Here is a 24,816-nt window from a genome sequence, read left to right as displayed (position 1 = left end):
CTCTCTTAGGCCCTAAACTTTGAAGTCCAAAGGCTGTTTGGGCTTCTAGAAGAGTTTTCAAAATCCCTTTCATTCCTTCAGGCTTCTGCATTCCTGTGCTGCTCTAAACATTGCCTCCTGCTCACTTCCTCAAAAATCTGGTTTCTTTAAGGGGCAGGCTAAGGATGACAGCCAGCAGTACAAGGTTCCTAAATGCTGTGGGGTTTGTTTCTCTCTTTTTAAATAAGAAAAATAGGACGATCCATAAAATATTTAGTCTCATTAACCCCATAGTTCATTGCACTGAAATACCCTATTACTATTATAATATTATTTCCCACCCACCAGAACTTTTTAGATCTTTGTATAGGAGAGGTAGGTAAGAAAGGGACATACAAACCCCCAACACAATTTGCTAAATTATAGTTTTAATGTTGACACAAGGAACTTGTGCAATGTTTCCCAGCAAGCAAGCAATCAATCAGGCTACCTGAAAAACAAGTCCTACTTGGAGGTCTCCAATATTCAATAAACAAGACACTTTGTCAACACACACCATGATTTACAGAAAGAACAAAGCAAGACAAGGACAATGCAGACAAAGGGATTATCAATACAGTATATGGTATATGCATATTCTTCTGATACAATTTTTTCCCCCTGGTGATCAGTATAGGAAAACAGTTGCATCAGCAGCTCATAGAACTGAAATTTAAATCCTGCTGTTAAGCATATCTGAGAAGGAAATTGATAGAGTCATGTCTCCAGTGGTTAGACAATGCGTGTCACGTGGCAGTTGTCTGTTTCATCCAGAAATAGGGTGCTGAAGACGTCATTGAAAAAGGTGGGGTGGTATTGGCAGGCTCTGTCGCAGTCAGGATTAAAGTTCACCTCCAAGATCTGAGGCTGCATAATTCTTCTTCCTGTCAAGGCAAACACAAACATTGCTGCTTAATACAAGCTCTACAGAGACCCCAAATCACTACTTGTCTTTAATCCAGAATTTATAGAAAATGATCGGGAAAAGCACAGAGCACACAGCTCACAATGCTTGAAAAACAATACGAGTTAAAAGAGAAAGAATAAATTTCTGAAAAGGTCCACAAACAAACAATTCAACATTCAAATAAAGGAGCTTCTCACCATCTCTGCTGGTGTCCCACTTAAGCATCAAGTCAATGGCATATATTGCTCTTGATGATGGATAATCGCAGATGCCGAGAGGGGCAGGTTTAGATGAAGCAACTTGGAACAATTCAGCAAATGCCTTAAAAATACTTGCCTAATAACAGGAAAAAGGTCTCTGAATGAGAAGTGAGGTTCCATTAAAGCAACAAACACATTTCTAATCACTTCAATCATACAGTGTTTTAAAGGGGTTTGTATCAATTGCACTACACAACAGATGAAAATCTGCACAGTATTGGCTTCCAAATGTGCATTTAAACCTAATGCCAACACAGAGAAAGGACTCAGCACCTGGCAATATCCATGGGCTTTCCTGGGGAGCCAATCAATATTATGGAAATCCTGAAAATAGTGCATTTAACATTTGAATTAACCCCCTTCTCAGGCATTATGCAAAATACTCCACTCGTGTAGAGGAGGGGAAAAAGAAAACCCAGGAGAGTTCTGTGAAGACGAGCAGTACAACTGTGAAGTTCTGGCGCTTTTTTCCTGCCTATTCAGTTGTATTTTAGCTTTGTTTAGTTCCGTAATGAAAAATCTTCTACCCATTTATAGCCCTAAGAAAGGTGGGGGGGACATGGAGATTTTAAGAATGTACTATATAGGTATTTTGAAAAACAGACAGATATCCAACCTGAAAGTGAAATAAACCAGGAAGAATACACAGGTGTAAATTTTAGCAAGGAGTTTATACTGCAGTGAACCATTTCCTCTGCAAATGAAAAGATGGTGTAAAACTTTCTATTTTCTGAACACACAAAGTACTACTTTGGGTAACCTTCAGGATGTATTTTGACATCTCTCTTTTCAGCCCTTGTAGTCTCTTCCAGACTATTTTAAACCCTGTCATATTCTGAGTATCATTAATTGGATACAAGGCTCTAGTTAAAACCAATGTGAATTAATTCAAGGAAATCAAGTCATAGTTGGATAATTATGCACTTTTGAATAAATATGCACATATAAAGGCTCAACTATCATTCACTCTGTTTCTTCCAGCTCCTAATTAATATGAAAGAATGAAAGAATTCAGTTTTGTGCATGTTTCTGAACCAGCTCTTCACATTCAGCTTTTTCTTTCAAGCACGAATCACAGGGGAAAAATTAACATCAATGAGAAGGCTCTCATCTGCCTTCCTGCATGTTTTATGAAGCTGTAGTATTTGTAGCTTCCTTTTTACAGACAAAAGATGCCCTGGTATCAGAAAATTATCTGTGTGCTTGTGAAAAGTCCCTGTGCAAGGCGCAGGGACAGGCCTCTGGCAAGGCTGCTAACACAGAGAAGCTGGGGCAGCAACAGGAAACTCTGCACTTGAGAGTGGTCAGGACCAGCTGTATTGCTAAGTCCAACATAGAGAATTATCATAGAGTAATCATGAAATAAAATTCTCAAATTATAAAATACAGTTCTCTCACAACCAAGTATTTGAGGGCAAATTACACAAAGTTCTGAAGTAAAGGTTAACATATGATCTCCTTTGTGAAACTGATACGCATGAAATAAGTCTTCTGAGAAAAAAAATCCTAACAACACAACACTTTTGGAAAAGCTGGGTAAAAAAAACCCAAACAGATCAGGAACATTTACATGACAAAGATAAATTGCTGACTTACTTGTACCGTTGTCCAAGGATATTCAGGATATTGTTTTTCAAACAGAGGAATAAAGTCTTCACAGTGCACCTAAAACAGTTTAGTAACATCAAAGGCTGTCTTGGTTGGGAATGACAAGAGAATGGGACATCAAATGTATTTGCCATTCATACAAATACAAGTAAAGAACGAGGGAATTAAGAGCTCCTGAATACCTTCCTTGTTCCAGGATTTCTTGTTATAAAGGATCACCCTAAGGCTTTGACAATGACAAGCTGTCGTTGTTTGTAATTCTTTTATTGTCTCTATCAATGTGGGTCCTATTCAGAATGTAGGTTTGTATTACCTTAGATAATCACAGACGACTGGGGGAAGGAGTCTAGAAAAATATTTGCTTAGGACTTCAGGTACTTTGAACACCCTGTTTAAGTGGATGTGAAATAGGTTATTTGCTAATAGCCACCAGAAGATTTTCTACCAACACAAAGGCGAGGGAATGTTTTGGGCTGTTTGCCTACCTGTTTTAATGTCACACCAGGAGCATAATTCATGACAGTGAAATGCTTCTCGTAGTCATCCAAGTCATCGAGTGAAAACGCCCTAAGGAACAGAGCAGCGCCTCAGTTTCCAAGGTATCCCACTGTACCCCGTGCCCGCGGAGGGGAGGGGAGCACCTGTTGGAGAAGCGCAGCCAGAAGACGTCGTAGCTGTAGAGCTGCAGGGGCCTGGCGCGGCGCAGCAGCACCACGTAGCGCACGTCGAACTTCACCAGCCCCACGTCCTCGCGCTCAAACAGCACCGGCTCCTCGATGTATTTGCACACCACCTGCAGCAGAGCACAGGGAGCACAGGAAACACAGGAAACACAGCCCATGTGAAATGCAAGTGTCACTGCACCTCGAGGACTTCGGGTACCCCTGCCTGCACTTCAGCTTTTCCTCACAAACGTGCACAAATACACCATGTGACTTCCTGTCACACTCTCACAACAGGGTGTGGAATCAAGGAGGTCAGTATGTTCTCATTTGCAAAAATCACAGATTTCTAACTCTGGTGACCTTGTTGTTTTGCAACAATTGTGAAGCAATTCTCTGTGCATTTCTGCACCCCAGAAAACACCTGCAGTCCACACACCACCCAGAAAGGGTGCTGAAGCGAGCTCCAGTGCTCACACACTGTGAGGTGCAGGTAGATGTTGCAGGCTCTCTGTAAAAAGCTCCTGATTCATCTCTTCTTGGCAAAGGTGGTACTTTGTGCTACTGAGCAGAGCAAAAACAATAAATCAGGGCACAAAAGCAGTAATGTTCCCAAATTGATGACCAATGCTAACTATAGCCAATGTGTTTGTCTGCCAGCCTGGGGATTGGCTTTACAGCAGCACCAAGCTGGAGTATCCCTTATTGTCAGAGCAAGTTTTATTTTTTAAATAAGACAACATCACACTGACTTCATTGCAACAACTGGAGTTGACCAATTTGAAACTGAATCTATTCTGAACTGTATGCTTATGGACAATGTGTGAATTTTGAAGAAAATGAATTTCCTTTGTATTTTCAGACCTCCTTCCATGAAGCAGTTTTTTCAGCTCTGCCCTTTAAATCCTGTTCAAAGCCATCCTCTCTCACCTTTGGGCTGCTTTCCCTGTGCCTGATGATACTGTTCAGGTTGTTGGTGATGTGGGTATCCAGGCTTCTGGCCAGGTTCCATGGTTTGCAGATCCAGTGATTGTCTTCTCCTCTGGGAGAGAAAGAGAGAGAGCAACACCTATAAGTATCCACCTCGTTCATCTGGCTGAAGATCCACTTGACTGGATTCATGTCTTCTCCTGAAAAAATACTTTATAAAGCTGTGGGCTACACTGCAAGAATTAAGACTTTTGCTGACAGCTGGGAGCGTAAGTCTTAGGCATAAGGCAGAGAAAAGGCAGTGATACCTTTCACAGATTTTTTTTTTTTTCTCCAGTTAGGGCCTAGCATGATCTCACTGTTTATCTCCTTCTGCATCTGACACCACCAAAAGGGGAAAACAACCCATCAACAGGACAGCATCACCACGAACATGCACAGGTCACGGTGTGGAATCCTTCTGCCAGGAGCCTGAGAACATTCCGGCAGGGCATTGTGCAACTTTTCAAGTCGGTTCCCTACTGACACCTCCAAATCATTCACATTAAATGACACCATAACTCATCTCTTTGGGAAGAAACCACACAGTGTCTCAACAGTTCACATTACAGGAAAATGAAAGCACACCACCATTGTCTTGCTTTCTAGCACTCAGACACCTCCAGGGGCAAAATTCTGAGATATCCTTGAGAAAAACCAGCAATATGCCGGTCTTTCCATCTGTCTTTCCAAGTCAGGACAGGATGATGCTTGATGTTTGATGTCCTCTCCTCAACCTATTAAAGCATCATAAAGTGAGCTGAAGATAGCCGTTAACATCTGTTTAGTTAGTTTGAAAATTCCTATCTCCTCCTTCCCCCATTCCCTACACAGACACTGCATTCACTGTCAAACCTAGATATCAAAAAGGAATTAAGCCACCCCACACCAGGGATACACGGCAGGTGTGCTCTCTCCTGGTCAATGCCAGTCCGTAACAGATTATGTACAGCAAATAATGACCAATGAAACCCCGGGCAGGTATCACCATAATAAGCAAGTGTCACCAAAGCAGCAACCTTTCAACCAGAATACTCCATGCCAGACAGAAGAGGTTATTCAGCAGTAGCTAATGCTCTCTTTCTCCCTTACAAAAACAAAAATCATACTTTCCATCCACTTCAAGGCAGCTGCAGCAGCAGAAAGTGTGGATTTAAAACCCTAAAGCTCCTTGACTGCTTCAGTCTAACACTAAAACTAAATCTTACTTTTGTAACCTTACAGAACCCAAGTACTTTAAACATTTTCCACACTGGCTTAAGTGCAAGAACAACAGCTACTGTGCCCTGGAAAAAAAAAAAAATCCCACACTTGTTGCAAACACATTTTGAGGCTTTGTATATTCATTAAACACAAGAGGCAAGATCCTGACTAGGCAACGAGCAAAGGACTTCAACTCTGTATTCAAATCACAGCAAAGTTTCTGGGTTTCAAACTGCATTGCTTAAATAGTCTTACCTAAAAAAAATACCTAAAAAGCTCCCACTTTTCAGGTAAAATTCACTTGAATATAAATGCAGCAAGAGCTAACTCATGGTGGTGCAACAGCTGCCAAGACCAAAATGTGGGCTCCTGGTCTTGGAGGAAAGTGGGATCAAGACAGGACAACACCCAAGGAAGAGGAAACACAAGTCACCTTCTGTCACGTTGCTGGAAGTAGCTGATGAACTGAGGCAATTCTGTCTGGAGGTTAAAAGTCCGAGGCAACCATCTGGGCCCATCTGGTCCTCCAGCTCGTCTAGCAATGGATGCCAGGCAGTCTTTGACAGTCAGGAGGTTCTCACATGGGAACTGATTCACCATTACCTCAGGCCTCTCCTCACTCAGCTTCCTACAAAGCAAACAAGTGCTTGGTGAAGGGGGAAGGTTGTGGAGACCTTTGGGAACACAGTTTTTATAGCAAAAAAATGTTAAAAAAGTATTATTAGGGGAACAATGAATCCTATAATTAATTAACCTATAATCTTTGAAGTGTGAGAAGTTGTAGAGGATGTCTGCTTCTCCCTCGTTGTCTGTGAATACAAAACAGGGATGTGTCAGGTTGTTGAGGACTTGCTGAATGTCTGTGAAAACCCTAGAAGAAAGAAGCACATTAAGAGAACTGTCAATTTAGTTTCTGAAACTGATCAACTCATGCTTGAATACAAAAAAAAGTTTTAAGTTTGACTTTCTACAAGAATTATGCTTTTCCTATATACACACTTTGTGACAATCTCTTCTTGATACACAGAAACAACTTCAATTGAAGAGGGATAGATTAAAAAATTGTATTTTGAGACAGAAATCTTACAGGTAGTTTAGCTTCACAAATATAACAGTTCATGATGACTAAATCCCTGACACAGAAGCACTAACATGAATCCACTGAATAGTCCAGAAATGAGAGCGAACTTGTGAATACCTTCACTCCTGAAAGAGCTCTAAAAATCAACCTGCTGTCATCCACGTGAAAGAAAGTCATAGGAAATCTTGTCAGTTTCATTCACTAGCTTCAGAAGATTATTTTTGTTTGTTCAGAACTTCAAATAACCCAAACATATAAAGTAGCTATATTACGTATATGCTGGAAATACACATGGCTTTGAGGTTTGATACAAATTCCCTCTCACTCCCATTTAAAAATCACACAAAACCCCAACCCAAACCTGACAGACATTTCAGAATGTAACCAAGAATAAAGCAAGTTGTTGCATATCTTAAGAAATTTCCCTCTCAAATAAAACCAGTAACTTGGATGCTAAAATAAGCAGATATAAATAATGGTTATTTTGATGACTTTACAGCTTAAAGGGAGGCCACTTAATTCAGAATTCATCATGTTGATTCAAAAAGTGAGACTGTTTTTTTATATCAGTCTCATGGTAAGGGAACATTTAAACAGGATAAGCAACCACTAATTTTTTCCATGAGAAACTACTGTATTCTTCCTCCTCTCCAGATCTATTCTTATCAGGTGTGGAACTTTCCTCTCCTCCTCCACTATTAACCAACTGGAAGATATATACTCCCCTGAGAGACACTTATCTAAAAAGATGAGCTGCAGAAATAGCCCAGTCACAGGGGGAAATAAATTCTTTAAAAAGCAAAGTATGTAAGGTGCTTTGCATAGCTCCATGTGTGAGATATTTACAATAGTTATACTATTTATGCTGAAGCCTGTAACTGAGAGAGAGGACTTCACTGTGGATGAAGGGAATTAGCCTGCTGAAAGAAGCCACCAATCATTCCTCATTGTTGCAACAGAACAAAGTTAGTATTTCCACAGAATCCCACTAGCATTTCTTCCTGCAATTTGTGGCTTCTTGACTTCTCCTTGTAAGTCTGCACACTAGGAGAAAGTGTAATACCAAATCTGATGTACTGGATCTATTGCAGGTTCTGCCAAACCCACAAGCTCCCCTAATATACACTGGTTTGGAGCAACTGTCTGTCCTTGCTGAAGCAAAAGGAAATCAAAGGGGTGACCTGAAGATAAAAGGCCAATTATATAATGCTGTAATGAAGTCCTGAAGCATCCAAAATCTCCACACAAATATGCACGGAAGAACACATGCAGCACAAGAACTACTAAAATTTAAGATGCTCAGAAAACCTCTAACTGGTTCCTTACAAAAACACCCTACAAGTCACCATTCCACAAAGACCCAGTGCCAGAGCACTCAGGATTATGTATTTGAAGACTTGTTCAAAGTGCAGCACAAAAGAAATAGGGGAGCTCAATCTATCTTTGTTAAGTGCAGGAACATCACTGTAATAAGATGAGGGAGGTTAAGATTAGAAGGAAAATAAGTCCATTTCATTTGTTCTAAAGTTTTAAGTTTCTCCACCCATTCTGTACACTATTCTCTTACCATAAAGTCTTGGGACAGTCAAAAGCTCTGGAAAGCAGATTATTTCAGTTTGAGAATGCAAATCTCCTAGAAACACTATGCAAAATTAATGTATTTCACTGCCAACATTTATCACTGAGTTTAGTGGTCAGAGTCCCTCAGGTACTTCAGCCTATCCAGTATTAAGGCACACATTTGAAACAATCAGATCTCTGCACTGAAGAACACAGACTAAAAGGGCAGGCACCTGACAGCCACTGAGGAATTCCTTTGCTGTTATCTAAGGAGCACATAGGATCTTCTATGGCATTTTCCTTGGCTTTAGTTAAATATGTTGGTACACATTTCTGGGTCTACTCTGGTAACACACACAAAAAGATACAGACAGGTAAGAAATGCACCAAGTCCCATTCTGGCTTTGGCAGATGGCAGAGCACCTACACTGCAATCCTGTAGTACCAGCCAAGCTATTTTGGACCTTTCATTCAGTATCAGGGACACACTGAACTAATGAAGCCAGCTAACCATACTTCCCAAATGATGGGGTTTTTCCCCTTGTCTCACAGAAGTCCTGGTAGGGATGCTATAAAGTCTGGGATTAAAGATGATATTTGGTAAAATTATGCAAGTAAGGTAAATATGTTTAGATGTTACTTCATTTGCTCAAAGTATTTAAAGCTAAGAAGCAGTTATGAGAATCAACTCCCACAGCACAGAGCTGACAAGACCAACCAAAACAAAGAGTTGTCTCCTAACAACAGCTCTTTGGACATTTAAAAAAAATAACTGATGTAGCTGAAGAGAAACATGAAAGAGAAGATCAAAAGAAACAGAGATGATCAAGCCCAACACAAACTGGAAAGACTTTGCCTAATAAATCTGTCTTTGAAGCATTTAGTTCTTTGATTCACCTTTTTTTCCATTCAGCAATCAGCACAGCTGGATAGAACAATCTCCCTGGGGCAGCAGTTACTATGCTACAAGACCTAATTGAACCTATAATTTTGCAGTATCAAACTACTTGTACTCAGTCCCCTGCTTTTCAGAATTCAGGTTAAACATTTATTTCATCTTCCATTCTCAGTCTTAGCTCTGCTTTGATACAAGCTGACTAAGAATTTGTTCCAGGTTCTAAACTTTGCAACCTCATGCCTTGAATTTCTTCTGAATCCCCTAAAACAGCAGCAATTCACAAAGCAGAGCACACACATTATTAACAGGCTTCACACATCTACTCAGCTCCGTATGTTCCCATCTGTCTGCCCATGGTGACAGCCCTGAAACCTTCAAAGCTTTAAAAGAGGCCAAGAGCACTGGAAGGCTGCAGCTCCCAGTCAGTCATCTGGACTCTGAGATGCTGCCCTACTCATGGAGGAACTTTAGTAGACAAAATTCAGAGCATGAGAAGGATCCTACAGCCTTCTGCCCAGATATGAAAAGGATAAAGGAAAAGAGAGGAAAACCCTTAGGAGTACATCAATTGGGCATGGATTAAATTCCTTAGAAGAAGAGCAGGAAGAATTTGATGTGTTTCCCCCTCCCTCCTTCCTTGCCTAATGTGAATGCTCACTTGAAATATAAGATACAAAATAAAGAGGTAAGCAGTGAAAAATGTATCAACATTTCCCAACATCCTCAATATTTCTTTCTGCCTCTATCAGAATGCATCTGCCTTTGACTCCTGTATCTGAGTACACCAGATGAAAAAAAGCAGTTTTTGCTTTTCCTCACAGTCATGTAACCAGAGATTTCAGCTACAAAAGGAATCTTGACTATCACTGGGCAAGTTAACAAATGCCTCTACACAAAAATGACTTTGATTTCCAGTAGTCCTTCTCACGTAAAGTTGATCTAGGGAATAACAAATCCACACAAGAAGCTGGTGTGTGAGTACATCTACCAAATACATTTTAGTGCAACTTTACCCCTTAAGCAAAATGTTTCAGGCAAGAACTGTGATCCCAGTGTCAAACACCCCGGAGTGCAACTCACAGCACATGCTAAGCGATGGTTTGTTTTTCTGGAATAAAACCAGTAACAAGGCAGCCTGGCCATGCAGCACTACTGCTTTTGCTCACAAAAATCCCTTATCTTTGCAATGTTCTTCCAGCTTTCTTCTGAAATGGTTTCACAGCATACGGTCCGCTTTTGTAGCAAACACATATCCAATTTAAAACATCCCAGGTTTTTATAAGATTCCTGTTTGGTAATGCCATCTGAAGAAGGGGAATAGTCTGTTATATTCACACAGCACTGAGCAGCACAGGTACCCCTGTGGACATACATGCTATAATGCAGAAGACAAGTCTTTAGTCTATCTTATAAACCTTAGCAATACTTAGTGAAAACAACACTGTGTAACTTAGCGTTAAAATATTACGCAACTTTTCTTTCACCCAGAAGGTGCCACTTATTTAAAAAAAACCCCAATAAACCAAACTAAATTTATTCTTTAGAAATTCTGTAAGTGACATTCACTCTGAAGAATAAATGCAACAGGAGCAACTAGTAAGTCAGAATCTTAGGCAAGTGGCTTCATATAACCACACCTTCACCTTCCCTCTGTTGTTCAAAGCTGGAAAAGGCTGTTCAGCCTGACCACACTGCAATACTGCACATAATCCTGGTAAGAAAACATTTGGTTTGTCAATACGTACTTGAAAACTTTGTCTTTGGCATAAACTGGAGGATTTATGACTAGAGGAAGTTTTTCCTTGTTTTCGGCTAAAATTGCCTGGAAAACAGAAAACCATAAGAAGTTAATTCTAGGCAGAATGAAAGAATCCATTGCATGTCTTATTGGCCTGTTCTCTTTGGTACAAGTGAATTTCAGTGAGTACATTTTGACAATTCTATTATGTTGTGTGATATGCTGTTCAGAAAAAAAAATATCAGTACAAGAGCAGAGGCTGAAGGAAATCCTATCAGTAAAAAGGAACGAGAAATAAGGCTTCAAGACCAGGGCATATCAACACTGTTGAAAGACCCTGAGAAATTCTTGTCTCCTAAACATTAAAAAAAAAATCTCAAATCACAGCCAGCCATATACAATAGAAGACAAAGTTGCTGTATTTCCAACAAAATGGAAGACCGACCATTTAGTTGTGATGCTTTGTTACAGATGACTAAAAAAATTACAGGAGGTTGGAAGCCAATTCTGCTCCTGTGAAAACGGGCAAAATGTTTTTTGCAGTCTTCAGCAGTAACCACGACTGCAAAGTCTCTCTCCATCCTGTACAGCCCCCCTGTGACTGGTAGAAGGAAATACACTTTTGGATCATTGCTGATGCCCTGCCGAAGGAAGCAGCTCACAGATATTCTGGGATAGAAGAAGTGCATCTTGAGAAACAAAAGCAGCTGCTGCTGTGCAACAGCTCTTTGAATTCCAGCTGCTCCAGACTGCCATAAGTTGCAGTGGTGAAGCGTCTGTCCAGTCACAGAGGCACCTCTTTAAGCCTGGTAGAGGTAATAAAATCCTACATAAGTGGAAAGAGAAGCAAAACCACAATGGTAATCGAAGATCTTAGACATCACCTTCTAAAACAGATTGGGCAGGACAAATACAAAATAATTCCTGTAGTCACCTAAGAATAGGAGAGCCTGTACTTTTAAGGTGAGAAGATTACAATTCTCAGAACAGTATCAAAGGATGCATTATTGTTTTTTGCAGATCAAACCCAGGGAGCTGTTGACATCTCCCTAGTCCCAGAGATACTCCCTCCATCCCAGACATTTCATCAGAAGCTGCTTTCCCTGACACTTGTTTCTGCAATCATTGCCCCATCATCAGCTACAGTATCATTTAAGTTACAGCCTTTGTGGTCTGTGTTGGAAACCAGAATTAGGCAACAGAACAAAAAACAGGTATCAGAAAGTTAAGCCACCATGTTGCTGTAACAACTCTCTTGTTATTTTACATATAATGAGAGCTGTCAGCAACACGGTATCTCTTTCTAGCTGTGTCACATGTGGTGTTTGGGGATGTGCCATGCGCTGAGCTATTCTTCACTGGTCTGTCACCAGTTGAGACTTTCATCTACTGCTAGATATTCTAGAGTAAAAGAAAGCTCTGTTGGTTGGTGCTAGCATCAGTAGGGCTCTCATCTCTTCTCAACAGCTCAGTGGCAGAGACAGTTAAAAAAAAGGTTACTTTGAAAAGATGTTTTAAGGTAGATTGGTAAAGGAGGATACTGGACCCATTTGCCACACACAGTTCATTAACTTGACCTGATAGTACCAAAACAGAATTAAAACATGGGCAAAAAAGTTGCCTTATCTGAGACCAAGGCACTTTTGCCAAGAGAACACATGTAAGAGAAACTGTGGGTGCATTGCTGTTCCTCATTTGTTAATGCAAAGTACAGCTCTTCCAAAAATGCAAAATCCCAACCAAGCAATCTGACTTAGGTTACAGGACAGCCTAGCTATTACAAGTGTATACCTTTATTTAGCAGAAGCAGGTTAACTTCATTTCTGACTAGATATTGTTAATAACAAGCTGGATAGAGCATTTTCTGCCTCTCATCCATCATAAAGAAACAGACTGGGATATAGATTCATCTTTAGAAGCTGTACTGTGAATACTATTAGTAGCCAGTACATCTTCCTCATAGGTATCAGTTTCCTCATTCTTCTAAGAAGTGAATCTTGTGCAGACATTGTTCATGAAAAGGAGATTCCAAATATTAATTTCACATCCTTAAAATATCCCAAACCTTTATTAGAAAGGAAACAAACCGAACGAGTACTTTGTAAGTGCCATCAAATTAAAAATGTCTCTGCTCCAATATTTAAAGGTTCTAAACCACAACACAGCCTAGTATCCAGTCTGAAAAATGTAACTTTTCCTAAAATAGTAAACCAAATCTTTCTGTAACTCAAGACTGAACAGCAATGCTACAATAACAAATCCAATCAATAAGCCTATTAGACCATGTATCAAGTATCCAACTGGATGATGGATGCCTCATATGAAGTACCTTGTAGTGTGCTTATAAAAAATGCTGTGCAATACAGCAATAAAATATTAGAACTCATTTATGTTGCTCCAGTATTTAAACACTTAGATATTACATATAAGTGTAGCACATTTCTTGTCTCACTGTGCTTTGATTTGTTTTTTTTAATTTAATGGCTGTCCTCTGAATCAATCTTTAAGTTTAAAGAGGCAAAATCAGAATTCTTGCAATGCTTTTTTAGACATGGAGCCCCTCCTTTAACTAAAAACCCAAACTATGCTAAACCATGACATGTCTCTTCTTAATGGAGATAAGATATGGAATTAACTTGTTAAAATCATACCTGGTAATGCTCATCTGGTGGCTCTGGAGTAAAACAGCTGACGTCCACCACTTCAGTAGGCACCCACGGTAACAAAACACACTTCCTGATCAGGCGATCCGTTTCCCCGTGAGCATAATCACGAGTGACTTCATCTGCAGCAAAACCAGGAGAACCTTTAGGAACTGCCTTTCATCTCCCACTGCAAATCTTCAAATGACAGCTGTACAGTCAATACCAGCACAACTTTTGTTATTTAAATGAAAAACTAAGAGATAATTAAAGAACTGTGATAAAAAGAGTATTATTTAGGATGCTTATCTTCTCCACATGACAGAGGCATAGGGTAGCCCCTGATTAAGATTACAGGAATAAATCATTGGCCTGGTGTTTCCCAACTTTCAGAGCCTGATGATTTGACTCAAAGCTATAAACACCGACTTTAAGGGATTTTTTTTAAAATCCTTAGATGACTGAATTGGCAGTTTCACTAAGGCAGTGACGCAAGATTTAGGTTCTCTATCAATAAAACAACAGCAACATTTTTGGACTGATAAAAGGTCTCTATGTCAAAATATGGAAATACCAAACAGACAGAACATTATATTTGACAGTGTTACAAGAACACAGCCATTTGGTCTTGAAACATTTGTTCTACTGTGAAATGCTCAGTGATTTCTAAGAATTGGCCTGTTTTCTATCGCAAGCATTTAAGAAAACCCCAGCTCCTCAGACACACACACTTACCACCAGTTTCAAGGTCTCTCAAAGGCCAGAGAACCGTGTAAGCAATTTGTTGAGGCATATAAAACAGAGGTGCTGTTGCAAAACTCGGCTGGTCTGAATGCTGAATGCGTGATCCAAATTCGTCCATGATGTACCAGACAGGAACCTTTTCCTCTGCAGTCTGCAGGATTAAACAGAGGGAGACATCTCGCACACGCTGACTGCAGGAAAAGCTCCGTGAGAGAGAGGCAGTGGCAGCGCCCCTACCCCACTTCTCAGATTCCTGCTCTAGCCAGGACTGTGGGCAGGTGCTCCACACAGAGTAATGCTCTCAGCCCTGCAGCCCTGAGGCTAAGCCAGCACTCAGGCACTGCTGGGAAGGAATACCTGCTCCCACCTTGACTGCACGCTCCCATCCTCTTTCTCGTGCTACTGCTGTTGCCACCAGACCCACTTTCCCTGAACCAAAGTAGCCACTTAAGAGAGCTAAACCACCAGAAGGCTGCTTGGTAGGATTAGTTTTCCTTCAGTTTCTAATCAGAATCAATTAGCTAAAAAGTGTTTGAAGTTTAAGAGTGAAGGAGAGCAAAACTGCTGCCTGCAGCTGGCTGCAAGTGCTGAGGCTGCATTACCAAAGTGCCCCTTCCTGCAACACTTGCCATGAAGAAGTCCTGAATGAGATAATAAACTTTGAATTGCTTGGTAGCACTACTGTGGTCTTTTCACAGAGGCAGAAATAGAGCAGAGAGACTAGACTTAAGATATTCAAGCAGCACAATCCCAGAAAAGGGAACAGAAGACAAGTTTAACTACAGCTTGAATTAACTGTCTTCTGGAAAATCACACTTCAAGTGGTACCACAGATAATTCCATTTGACTCACAAGCTATTCATGACAAATTGAGAAACAAAGAGATAGGATAGAAAATACTCAGAGATACTGTTCAGATCTCCCTTTTATTTAAGGAAAAAGTATGAACCTGCTTCTCAGGGATTTTTCTGACCTGATTCTACTGTGAGTTAAGTCTGAGCTTAATTGATAAAGATGACCAGTCCAGAGAACAACCTCAAGATCCTGAGCTAATAGGTGCAATCTGATCATGCTCTCACTGCTCAGGGTTAGCCCTCCCCATTCTGCATAGGGCTGAGGCCAAAGAATTCACCTTTCTCCTCTTTAATTCAAAAACCTCAAAAAAGCATTGGAGCTCCACTGCAAACCCTACAATAGGATTTTCAGCTGAACCCTGAGGGTTGTATTCTCTCAGAAATGTCCTGTGCGCACTTGAAGGTGTTTGAAGGCTCAAGACACACTGGTACAGTGCTGAAGGACTACAGAGGGCAGGGTGACCAAACCTGGTGTGCTCTTACCCACACACCCATAAAGTAGAAGCCCTTGCAGTAAGTTATGCCTAGGAACACTCAGGCTCCATCCTGAAGCCAGCTGGTTCTCACCTGAGGGTAAGAGAACATTTACACAGTCCAAAGTAATTAGTACAGGGAATTACTTGGCAGTGTAGATACACCCCTGGTCTGTAAAGCACTCTGCACACGTGAGGAAAACTGCAAGCACTGCTGAAACACTTTCATGCAAAACATCTGATTCTATGAAAGGTTCTTTCCTTCACTATGAAAAAATTTGAGTAGGAAAAAACCCAACATAACATACAAACAGGCCTCCCACTTATAGCCCCTTTCTTTTGCAGCAGACTCTTCTCTCTCTAAAAAATAACCTCTAAAATTTCTCATCAGAAAGCTGGTAGCAAGCTGCTGTGTGTTTTATCTCTACACTGCATTTGCTCTCCTTCCCAAATAGGAGTTTACTCTGAAATGCCCGTAAGGATCTTTGTTAAGATCCATGTCCTGGAACGTCTTCACCCCAAAATTTCTAGCATCCTGTAGAGACTTACCCCTTGAGAGAGCTGGTAGGTCTGGTTGTATTTCCACATTTCCTGCAGCACCTGCTCGATACTGCCCTCGTCTGGGACCTCTCCGTGGAAGGCGATGCCCATGAGGTTGGCCATCCTGTGCAGCAGGCCGGGCACACGGCGCAGCTGCTGCCGGGCGTGCTCCACGCGGTACGTCCAGGCGTGGTCGATGAGGAACACGCTGCAGGAGAGTTTGGGTGCTGTTACACCCCGGCATTCTCACGCACACGCAGCCACATGCTCTGAATAAAGGCTGCATTTCCCTGTAGATGGTGCGATAGCTAATCTGCTCTTAGTCACAAAGTCACTCCCAGAGCACACACCGTGGCGTTGCAGGGTAGGAGCAACTTTCCAGCAGCAATTAACACTCTGGTTTTGTTCTAGAAAGCTTATGGTGCATTTGTGAGCATTTCCATGGAAATGAGGAGCAAATGAAGAACACTCAGTTCATGAGCTTATTCCCTTTAAAAGCCACAAACACAAATGTCTTCCCTTTTAATCACTATTAACTCTAGGCATCAACCTGGTATTTTCACTGAAGCAGGGAAACAACACATTATTTTGAAAAATTATTTGAAGACCTTGTTAGCCACGAGGTCTGTCACATCTACTGTCATCTGTAAAGCCAGGTGGACAAGTCAGATCATCAGAAGCCTGTATATGCTATTAAAAGAAAATGAGCAAAAACTTTTGATTGTTTCAATTTGGTTTGGGGTTTTTTTTTTTGGTGGGGTGGGGTGTGTCACCAAGTTATTTTTAGAAAAAAATGCATTGTTTAAAAAAATTACAATCTAACCCAAAATAAAACTATACATATGTGGCACCGCTTCCCTTGACAAGTTTAACGCTTGTTTAGGCTGCATGACCTTTAGAAAAACCCACAGTTTTTCAAACAGAAGGGTTCTCCATATTTTGGTTATATCATCTGACTGAACCAATACAGAGAAAAATCTGAATTCTACTTGCTAGCAAAAACCCCAAACCACACAAAAACCCCTCCACAACACCCATATTTCAGAAAGCTAAAAACATGTCAGCTGTCACGTAGGGCAAGTATGGCTGAACAATTATTGTATCCCAGATTCCACACACACATGAAACCTCATTTAGTTTTAAAATTAAAGGCTCCAGAGAATGGTAAGATCAAGCTCTTTGAAAACGTCAGCAAACAGGTGCGTTGGTGTTCTGCTCCTACATTCACACACCTAAACGCTGCAAGGAAGCCCAGGATTATCACAGGAGCTGGTTTTGAATTTAAATCCTCACATTTAGAAAGGTGATGACTTAGGGTAAAGCAGGGATGTAAAGGCAGATACTTGTGACTCTTTGCTGGTTTTACACACCGAGCCTGATTTAAATTTTTAGATTTTGCATGTTTACCTAAGATCTAGAAAGTACGAAAGGTCTCACAGAAGTTTTATAGAACTGAGCAGAATTGCATTTAGATCTCCAGCAGAGATGACTTCATCTCAATGCTTTTTATTAAATACTCTGTTCTATGTTTGAAACCAGTAAGAATACAAAAAGCACTGCTATAATATAAAGTTGTTTCTTACACAACTTTATTCTAGTTTTATAGATGCATCTTAGCCTTATATTAATGACAGATAACCTGATTTGAAGCAACAGAACAGTAATTTGATACATTCAATTATACATGCAGGCACATGACCACCCTCTTGAATTACACTTTAGCCGACTGAAGGGAATGTACTAGCCCACAGAATATTACTGTGAGTACCTTCTTGGCATGAGATTTGTGGATATCACAAGTATTCCTTCAGTGTTTTTTTCCACAGGCACAGAGTCTTGCAGATACAAAGGTTTGTTTTATTTCTGCAGAAATCATTTCAAGGTTGCCTTTTCCCTATTTTCTCCCTGAGTTTACTAAAAGCAATTTCTAAGTATCTTCCAGCACGATTTAAAAAGGAATGACATTAAGATAATTGCTCTTCCAGCACCCTCTGCAAGGTGTGCTTCACAGCACACATCTCTCCTCAAACATGCAGCTATGTCTTAGAGTTGGAAAAGAGGATTTCTGAATAGGATCAAACAAGTCTCAAAGCAAACTGTCACTATCATTTTAGGGTTTCACACTACTCAAAGACTGAACACTGTTTTCAAAATCACAACTCACCTATCGGGATTAGAAGCTTGAAGCCCATTCTCATTTGTTACAATAACTTTGAAACAAGGTCCATTTCCAGGATTTGGTTTCTTTTTAAATTGTTCTTCCATTTCTTCATCAACTTCTTCCTCCTCATCCACCTCTTCTACTTGCATTATTCCAAAGTAGTCACCAGCATCAAATACCTGAGATGGAAAATGCACCAAATATCATGCAATTGGTTAAGACAGAGCCCTGATATGCACGATGCAACACCTGTAGATATTTTTTTCCCTGCAATCTGATAAAAATTGGCATTTTTAACTTAAGAGATGAATGAACAACACTGTTTATTCTTTCACATTTTAACAGAGCTGTTTGTTTGGGAAATTTCTTTAGTTAATATTGGCAGGAAGCTTTGTTGGTTTCTCTGGCACCAACAGGTCTACTAATGATTGTTTATTAGTTTAATGCCTCATTAAGAATTTTAGAGGGTAAAAACAGAATACCTTTGCTCAATCTTTGCTAAAATCAGTAATTTAAGACCTGCAAAACCAGGTGTTACCCAGGCTCCAGAACCAACTAAAGTACATTAAGGTCCCTGAAGAAAAAGAGCTTTTCCCAGTTGAGTTCTGAACCAGTTAAGAAATCTCAGCCTGTTTCCCTCTCTCTTCTTTCCCTATAAAAGAAACCATCAGTGCTCACTCACTTCCAGATAAATTGGGAGATTCCTTATAGTGTTACATATAAAGTTAAGTTTTATACACTTACCTCTACTAAGGTGCTGAAAGGGGTTTGTTTACATTCTTGCCTACTCTGGATGCAACTACTTCATCTAGAACATACAGAAATTAGGGCAGGCACCACACAAGACTCCCTTGCTAAACAGTGGGCTTGCATATCTTGCAGAACCAAGACCCTGCTGACAACTTTCATCACTCCAAAATGAACATATGCTTTTGGGAAGACAAAAATATGTAAAGCCTCAAAAGACTGTTGAAATTCTTTCAGAGAGAATTATTTTTTTGCTAGAGTCACTTACACACCACCTAACAAACCAGGCATGGGCTGACAAATCCTTTGCTTCAATCTAATATGACTAAAAAGTAGCAGGGAGGGAGAAAGGTCTAAAGTGTGAGCTCTGGAGTTACTGGTTCAACACTCCAAACCCAGTTACACACAGCCTGCAACGCCAGATTACTAAAAATCATTACTTCTATATATTGACAACTTATTAGTTGTAAAATCCCAGCAGCAGCAACAAGCTTTTTTTCGTTCAGGTGAGTGTTTCTTCAGGACAACTATTTTTGCTAAGCCTCAACAGGAGGGTAAGGAAATCAACTCCACATTTGCGAAGAAAGGTCACCTAGAAAAAGCAGACAACTGCTCAAAGAGGGAAGAAGTCAGCAGGGAAACAACCGCTACTTCTCATCTTAAACCACAGTTCATAGAGCAGATCCGAGTGGAGAAGTATCTGAAATTCCCTTCTGAGGAACAGGGGATGGTATTTTCCTCTGGGATGGTGAAAGGCAAGGTGAGATGAAAAAAAGCCATAGAATGTCTTGGGTTAGAAGGGACCTTAAAAGATCATCCTGGTTCCATCCCTGCCATGGGCAGGGATGCCTTCCAGATGCTAACAATAGCTAACAGCTATTAGCTGTTAGTAGCAAATAGCTTCTTAGCTAACAGCTTCTCAGCTAAATGCTAAGAAGATGCTAACAGTATGTTGGCTAATACACACATAAGCATTTTTTTAGGGTAAAGAAAATTACTTTGCAAACAAACTGACCAGAGATTAAAAAAACATCCATTTAAAAAACCACCCAGAAACTTAGTTTTTTTCACTTCAGCAGGTATAAAAATAGCAGTTCGAATTTATTTCTAGTTTTACAGTTGCTAGTAAGCAGCATCACAACCTCTTCCTGTTCTAATAGTAGTCTCCAATGCTTCTTTAAGTTTCTGCACAGTTGCCTTGAAAATTTGTAGTCACTGAAATTGATGTAGCCGCAGGCAGGTTCCAGCAAAAGGAAGAGCTCTTCCCTGTGCTCACCATTAATTTTTGTCAGGTTGGCTCCCAGCTGGGTGAGCTCCCTGGTCTGGTTCAGGGCACAAGTGCTAATCCCAGCCCACGGCAGCCAGCAAAAGCAGTGTGCCAGGAAACACGTTCCACTCTTCCCTGAAGAGACACTTCACTGCTCCTGCTGCTGGATCAAGGGCCATCCTCAACAACCTCATTAGCCAGCAGAAGAAACGGCAGCCAAGTGACTGGCAGTCATTAGAAAATGAAAAGTGTAACTGTGACTCAGGGGAGCCACTTGACATGTGCTGCAGCGTGGCACTGCGTGTGTTTTCCTAGACTATCTTTTGTCTTAAGGAGTTTGTCAGAGAGGGATACGAGGTGAGCCAGCGGCTGACTCAGATTCAGCCTTCGCTCACGACAGGCTCCACCCATTTACCAAACACCCACAACGAATATCAAGTTCTTCCACAACAGTAAGGGGAAGCTGCTGGGTTTATATTTTATTAAACATCATCCCAAGACTTCAAAAAATGAAGGGATTCCAAATGCCCTAAGCCAAAGTTTTGATCTCTCCCTCCAACAAATCATCAGATGCATGAGACTGTAGCAGCTGCAATTAGCAAAACAACTCTACTTTTAATACCTTTACAGAATTATGCTTAATGAAAAATTTCTCCTAGAGAAATTTATAACCTTGTAAAAGTGAATTATATGCATCCCTCACCCAAAGCAAATCACACTTCTCGCACAGCAGCTCAAGACCACCTTAATCGGTGGCTTTTTGTGAGCAGTTCAGTAGTGCACTGATGGGTTTGGCTGAAGCACCTCGTTGTCAGTGTGGATACACAGACAGTTCTGTGTCTCCTCTCTTCCTCCCTCCCTTTGAGCCAGGCTGTCACACTGAACCTATTAACACAGAAGCTCCATTAAGGGAATCTTAAGTAAGCTCCTTAAGCAAAAACCAGCTGGATAAGATCACACACCAATTTGAAACGTAATCTTTTGCTTGAAGCAGAACAGGGAGACCTCACATTAAGTATTCCACCAGGGCAGCTAATAACCTCTAGAAGATAACAAAATACCAACACATTCCAGTGGCACAACTGCTTGCAAGTAAAACATGTTTGGACAAAATCCCTCCCTCTTCATGTTCAGTGCAGTTCCAACCTAACCAACCCCAAGGAGAACTTGATACCAAAGCAGGCACATGTCATGACAATTACCACACAGGCATGTCCAGCAAATTCTTTCAAGGCACACTGCAAACTGCCCTGAAGGCCACAGGTAACCTCTGAGCAACAGGCTGCCCTCCACTGCTCTGGAAAATAAAGTCTAGGAATATTTTCATGCTGCATTCCTTCTAGTAATTAATTAAGAGCCTCCATTTCTAACTGGGATGAAACTCTAAGCAGTCTTTTGCCAGCAACATCTGAGGGCTACAAAAATCTTCCTGCAATACACAGAAGCCTGCAAAATAACTTAATGTATGGCTGGAATAGAAGAAAAAATACTATTAATAAAATTAGATACAGGCACTGTATTTTCCAGGCTTATAAACATACTATACATAGTTTAGCCAACAGCATAAGAAACGACCACTACACTAGAAACAGAATTTTAGCACTTGTAGTGAATGATTACACATGCATGTATTTTTTTTTCAAGTTTCTGTCAGAAACACAAAAAAAAATTCCTCCCAACAGATGCTGAATGCTAAATGCAAAATGAATAAATAAAGGCAGGTTTACCAGTCTAGCAGTTATAGCATGTTTTGAATGAGCAATCCAATTACATAATGCTCTCAGAAGGAAACCTGCTCCAGCAGAACCCAAGGTAAATAAAAAACAAAAACCCAAACCCTCCACTTCTCACAGGCTTTATTGTACTCAGTGGAGGGAGGGTGCATTCACTCTGTGTGTTGAAACACGTGTGAGAGTGTTGGAAAACAGCTGCTCGGGCTGGGTTCTAGAGGTATTGATGCAAGAGATATTTTTATCTGTACTATGGATGCAAATTTTTCAAGTTCTATGCTATAAAGTTTTAATCTTTGCAGCAGGTTAGGACAAATGAAAAATTCCTTCCATGTCACTCATGAAACAAGGAAACTCATCCTATGCTCCATGTTGCACTGGTTTTTTGCCCCCTCAGTTATTCTTTATTATGTAGATTCCCAAAACGTTTTCAGCCCTTCCCCTCGCCTCCTTTTCTTTCTTTACTGCTGCTCCTCCAGCCATTCTGCATGGTCCAGTTCTAAGTACTAAGCCTGTAGCTCTGTCTCTACCTCCTCAGGAAGTCATCCCAGTCCACAGCACTCCTTACAGTAACTTCTCCTGGATATCCCAATCGCCTCAATATCCTTTTGCCCTCCTTCTCGACAAAACCCAGAAGCTGCAGCAATAGACACAAGCACTCTCAGCAGCTTACTTTATCTTCCAAAGCTCACTGAAATAATTAAGTCTGTTTTTCCACACACACTGGAACACTTAGTACAGAAGAGCCTGCTCAGCAACCACTGCAAGTAAAATGAAGCAGCAGGAGCAGCCTGCTGCCTTAGGGAACGTGCTTTCTTCCTTCTGCCTTTCGTCATCCCAGCCTCTGCAAAAACATCAGCACCACGGGTCTCTTCTCACTCTATTGTTTTACCTTCTAAATGTTACACCCTCCCAGCAAAGCTGGTAACAAGCAAGGATTTCAGCCACAGGTCACAAATCTCAAGCCTGCAATAGGTCACAGCACAGATTCAGTTTGCTACCTCCAGCTTCATACTGGCACGTGGAAACACACACCTCTCAACTTTGCGTTTCCTTAGCAGTTTTATACAGCCTTCTGTTCCGTCCTCTTCCAGGACCTAAGCAGAGCGTCCTCTTCTCCTACCTAAGCAGAGCAGCAGGTCACTTGCATGAATACTTACTGAGGGGAGTGTAATTCCATGTGAAGTTTGTGACTGGGCATATGCTGGAGATAATGTAGATTTATCTTCTCTGTAATAAACATGTATTCCTGCTATTAACAGTACCAGACAACAGATTGAAAGCAGCAGGAACACATGCAGACCCTTCCTGACTATAAACACTCACATCATGACTTGCAATGCTTTTCTCCTGTCCCTACTTTGAAGCTGAGATGGGGAAAAGAAGCATTCAGGTAATTAGAAATTACTTGACCTGTACATGGGCGTAGAACTGCAGCCCCCCTCTCCTTCCCCACCATCCTATACTACCTGTTCTAGTTGCTTTCTCCCACTATCAGATCTCTTTCTCTCCCTAGGACTAGAAGTTCACCTCATTCATATTTTCTTCTTCAGGCCGACTCCTCCAGACTCCCTCAAGCACTCTCAACTCTCCAGACAAATGGTTTCGGGTTGCGTCTCTTTCCTGCCTCAGTTCCTTGTTCCTTTACTCCCACAAATCAAAGACAGCTTTCCTCATCACTAAGGCTGGGCTGCAGATGTGCAAACTGAAAATTTTTAAATACAACCCGTGTCTTTACAATCTGTTTAAAATCACTCCTTTTCTTGACTTTGTTTCTCTTCCCTTTCTCATCACAAAGCTCCAGGAAGCAATGGTTGCTACACAGGTGAAAAGGGATACTCCATCCTGGAGTGTGTCTGTGCCTCCACTCTCCCTTTAGTTCAGGGCCAGGGCTCAGCTTCACCTGAAAAAAACTGCCCAAGCCAGGTAACTCATGAACACATGAGATGAGCTGACTGAGCTAGGCACAGTTAAAAATGACAGATCTGTGTGGAAGTGAACTGGGAAAAAAACCCTAAAAATCAGGCAAAAGCCAACACAAACCATAATGGAACATATGGCAACATCCCAAGTCTAATACTACTACTGTTGCTGGTTTTTCTTAATTCTTTTTCGCATAAAAAGCAAAGGGTTGAGGACATTGTCCTGCATTTGGCTGGGACATAGTTAATTTTTTTCTCAGTAGCTGGTAGAGTGCTGTGGTTTTTTAGGTTCATCACGTCTCTCCAGTACTGCGTCTCTCGTTACCGGCATCTCCAAACGCTTTCAAACTTTACGCCGACAACAATAAGACGAAATCAGATATGCACAATACACCTGACGCCTTTTACAGCCCCGAGCTGCAGTTTCGGTAACACAACCCACACCGTGCCTTTCCCACTGTTCCGTGCTAGGCAACAGACTCTCTTCTTCACCCAGGCGTGGAGGGGCTGCCCTCAGCACCACTCTCCACGACCACGTCCCACGGCCTCCGCTCGCCGCCGGCTCGGGGCTGCTCCCTCAGCGCCGCTCTGCCCCGGCTCGGGGCTGCCCTCCGGGGCTGCTCCCTCAGCGCCGCTCTCCCCGTTCCGGGGCCGCCCCCAGCGCCGCTCACCCACCTCTCCGCGCAGTTTGCGGCTCAGGCTTTCCCAGTAGCGCGACGGGACCCGCGATGCGCGGAGCGCGGCCCCGTGCAGGGCCACGAAGGCCGCCAGAGCCTCCTCACCCTCTCCCGCCATGGCCGGGCCGGAACGCGCCGGGCGGGGCGGCCCCGCC

General features: G+C 41.5%; 1 protein-coding gene across 1 annotated transcript; it reads right to left on the bottom strand.

Annotated features, from left to right (window-relative positions):
• Positions 1-395: 395 nt before the first annotated feature.
• Positions 396-24,816, bottom strand: TTLL12 (tubulin tyrosine ligase like 12). The gene is made up of 14 exons (XM_042050471.1): positions 24,660-24,816; positions 18,322-18,497; positions 16,167-16,365; positions 14,282-14,441; positions 13,556-13,689; positions 10,912-10,988; positions 6,382-6,498; positions 6,061-6,255; positions 4,386-4,497; positions 3,435-3,586; positions 3,279-3,360; positions 2,782-2,850; positions 1,123-1,261; positions 396-902 (listed from the first exon to the last, which is right to left on the bottom strand). Exons 1-14 carry the CDS (start codon positions 24,777-24,779, stop codon positions 751-753), a joined length of 1,884 nt encoding a protein of 627 aa, XP_041906405.1. The 5' UTR covers positions 24,780-24,816; the 3' UTR covers positions 396-750.

The sequence above is a fragment of the Corvus kubaryi genome, unplaced genomic scaffold (genome assembly GCF_017639235.1).
Source record: "Corvus kubaryi isolate FWS band 111438036 unplaced genomic scaffold, C.kubaryi_AGA036_p1.0 74, whole genome shotgun sequence".
NCBI classification, from domain to species: Eukaryota; Metazoa; Chordata; class Aves; order Passeriformes; family Corvidae; genus Corvus; species Corvus kubaryi.
The sequence above is the reverse complement of the archived record's forward strand: the minus strand, read 5'-3'. Positions and strand labels throughout refer to the sequence as shown.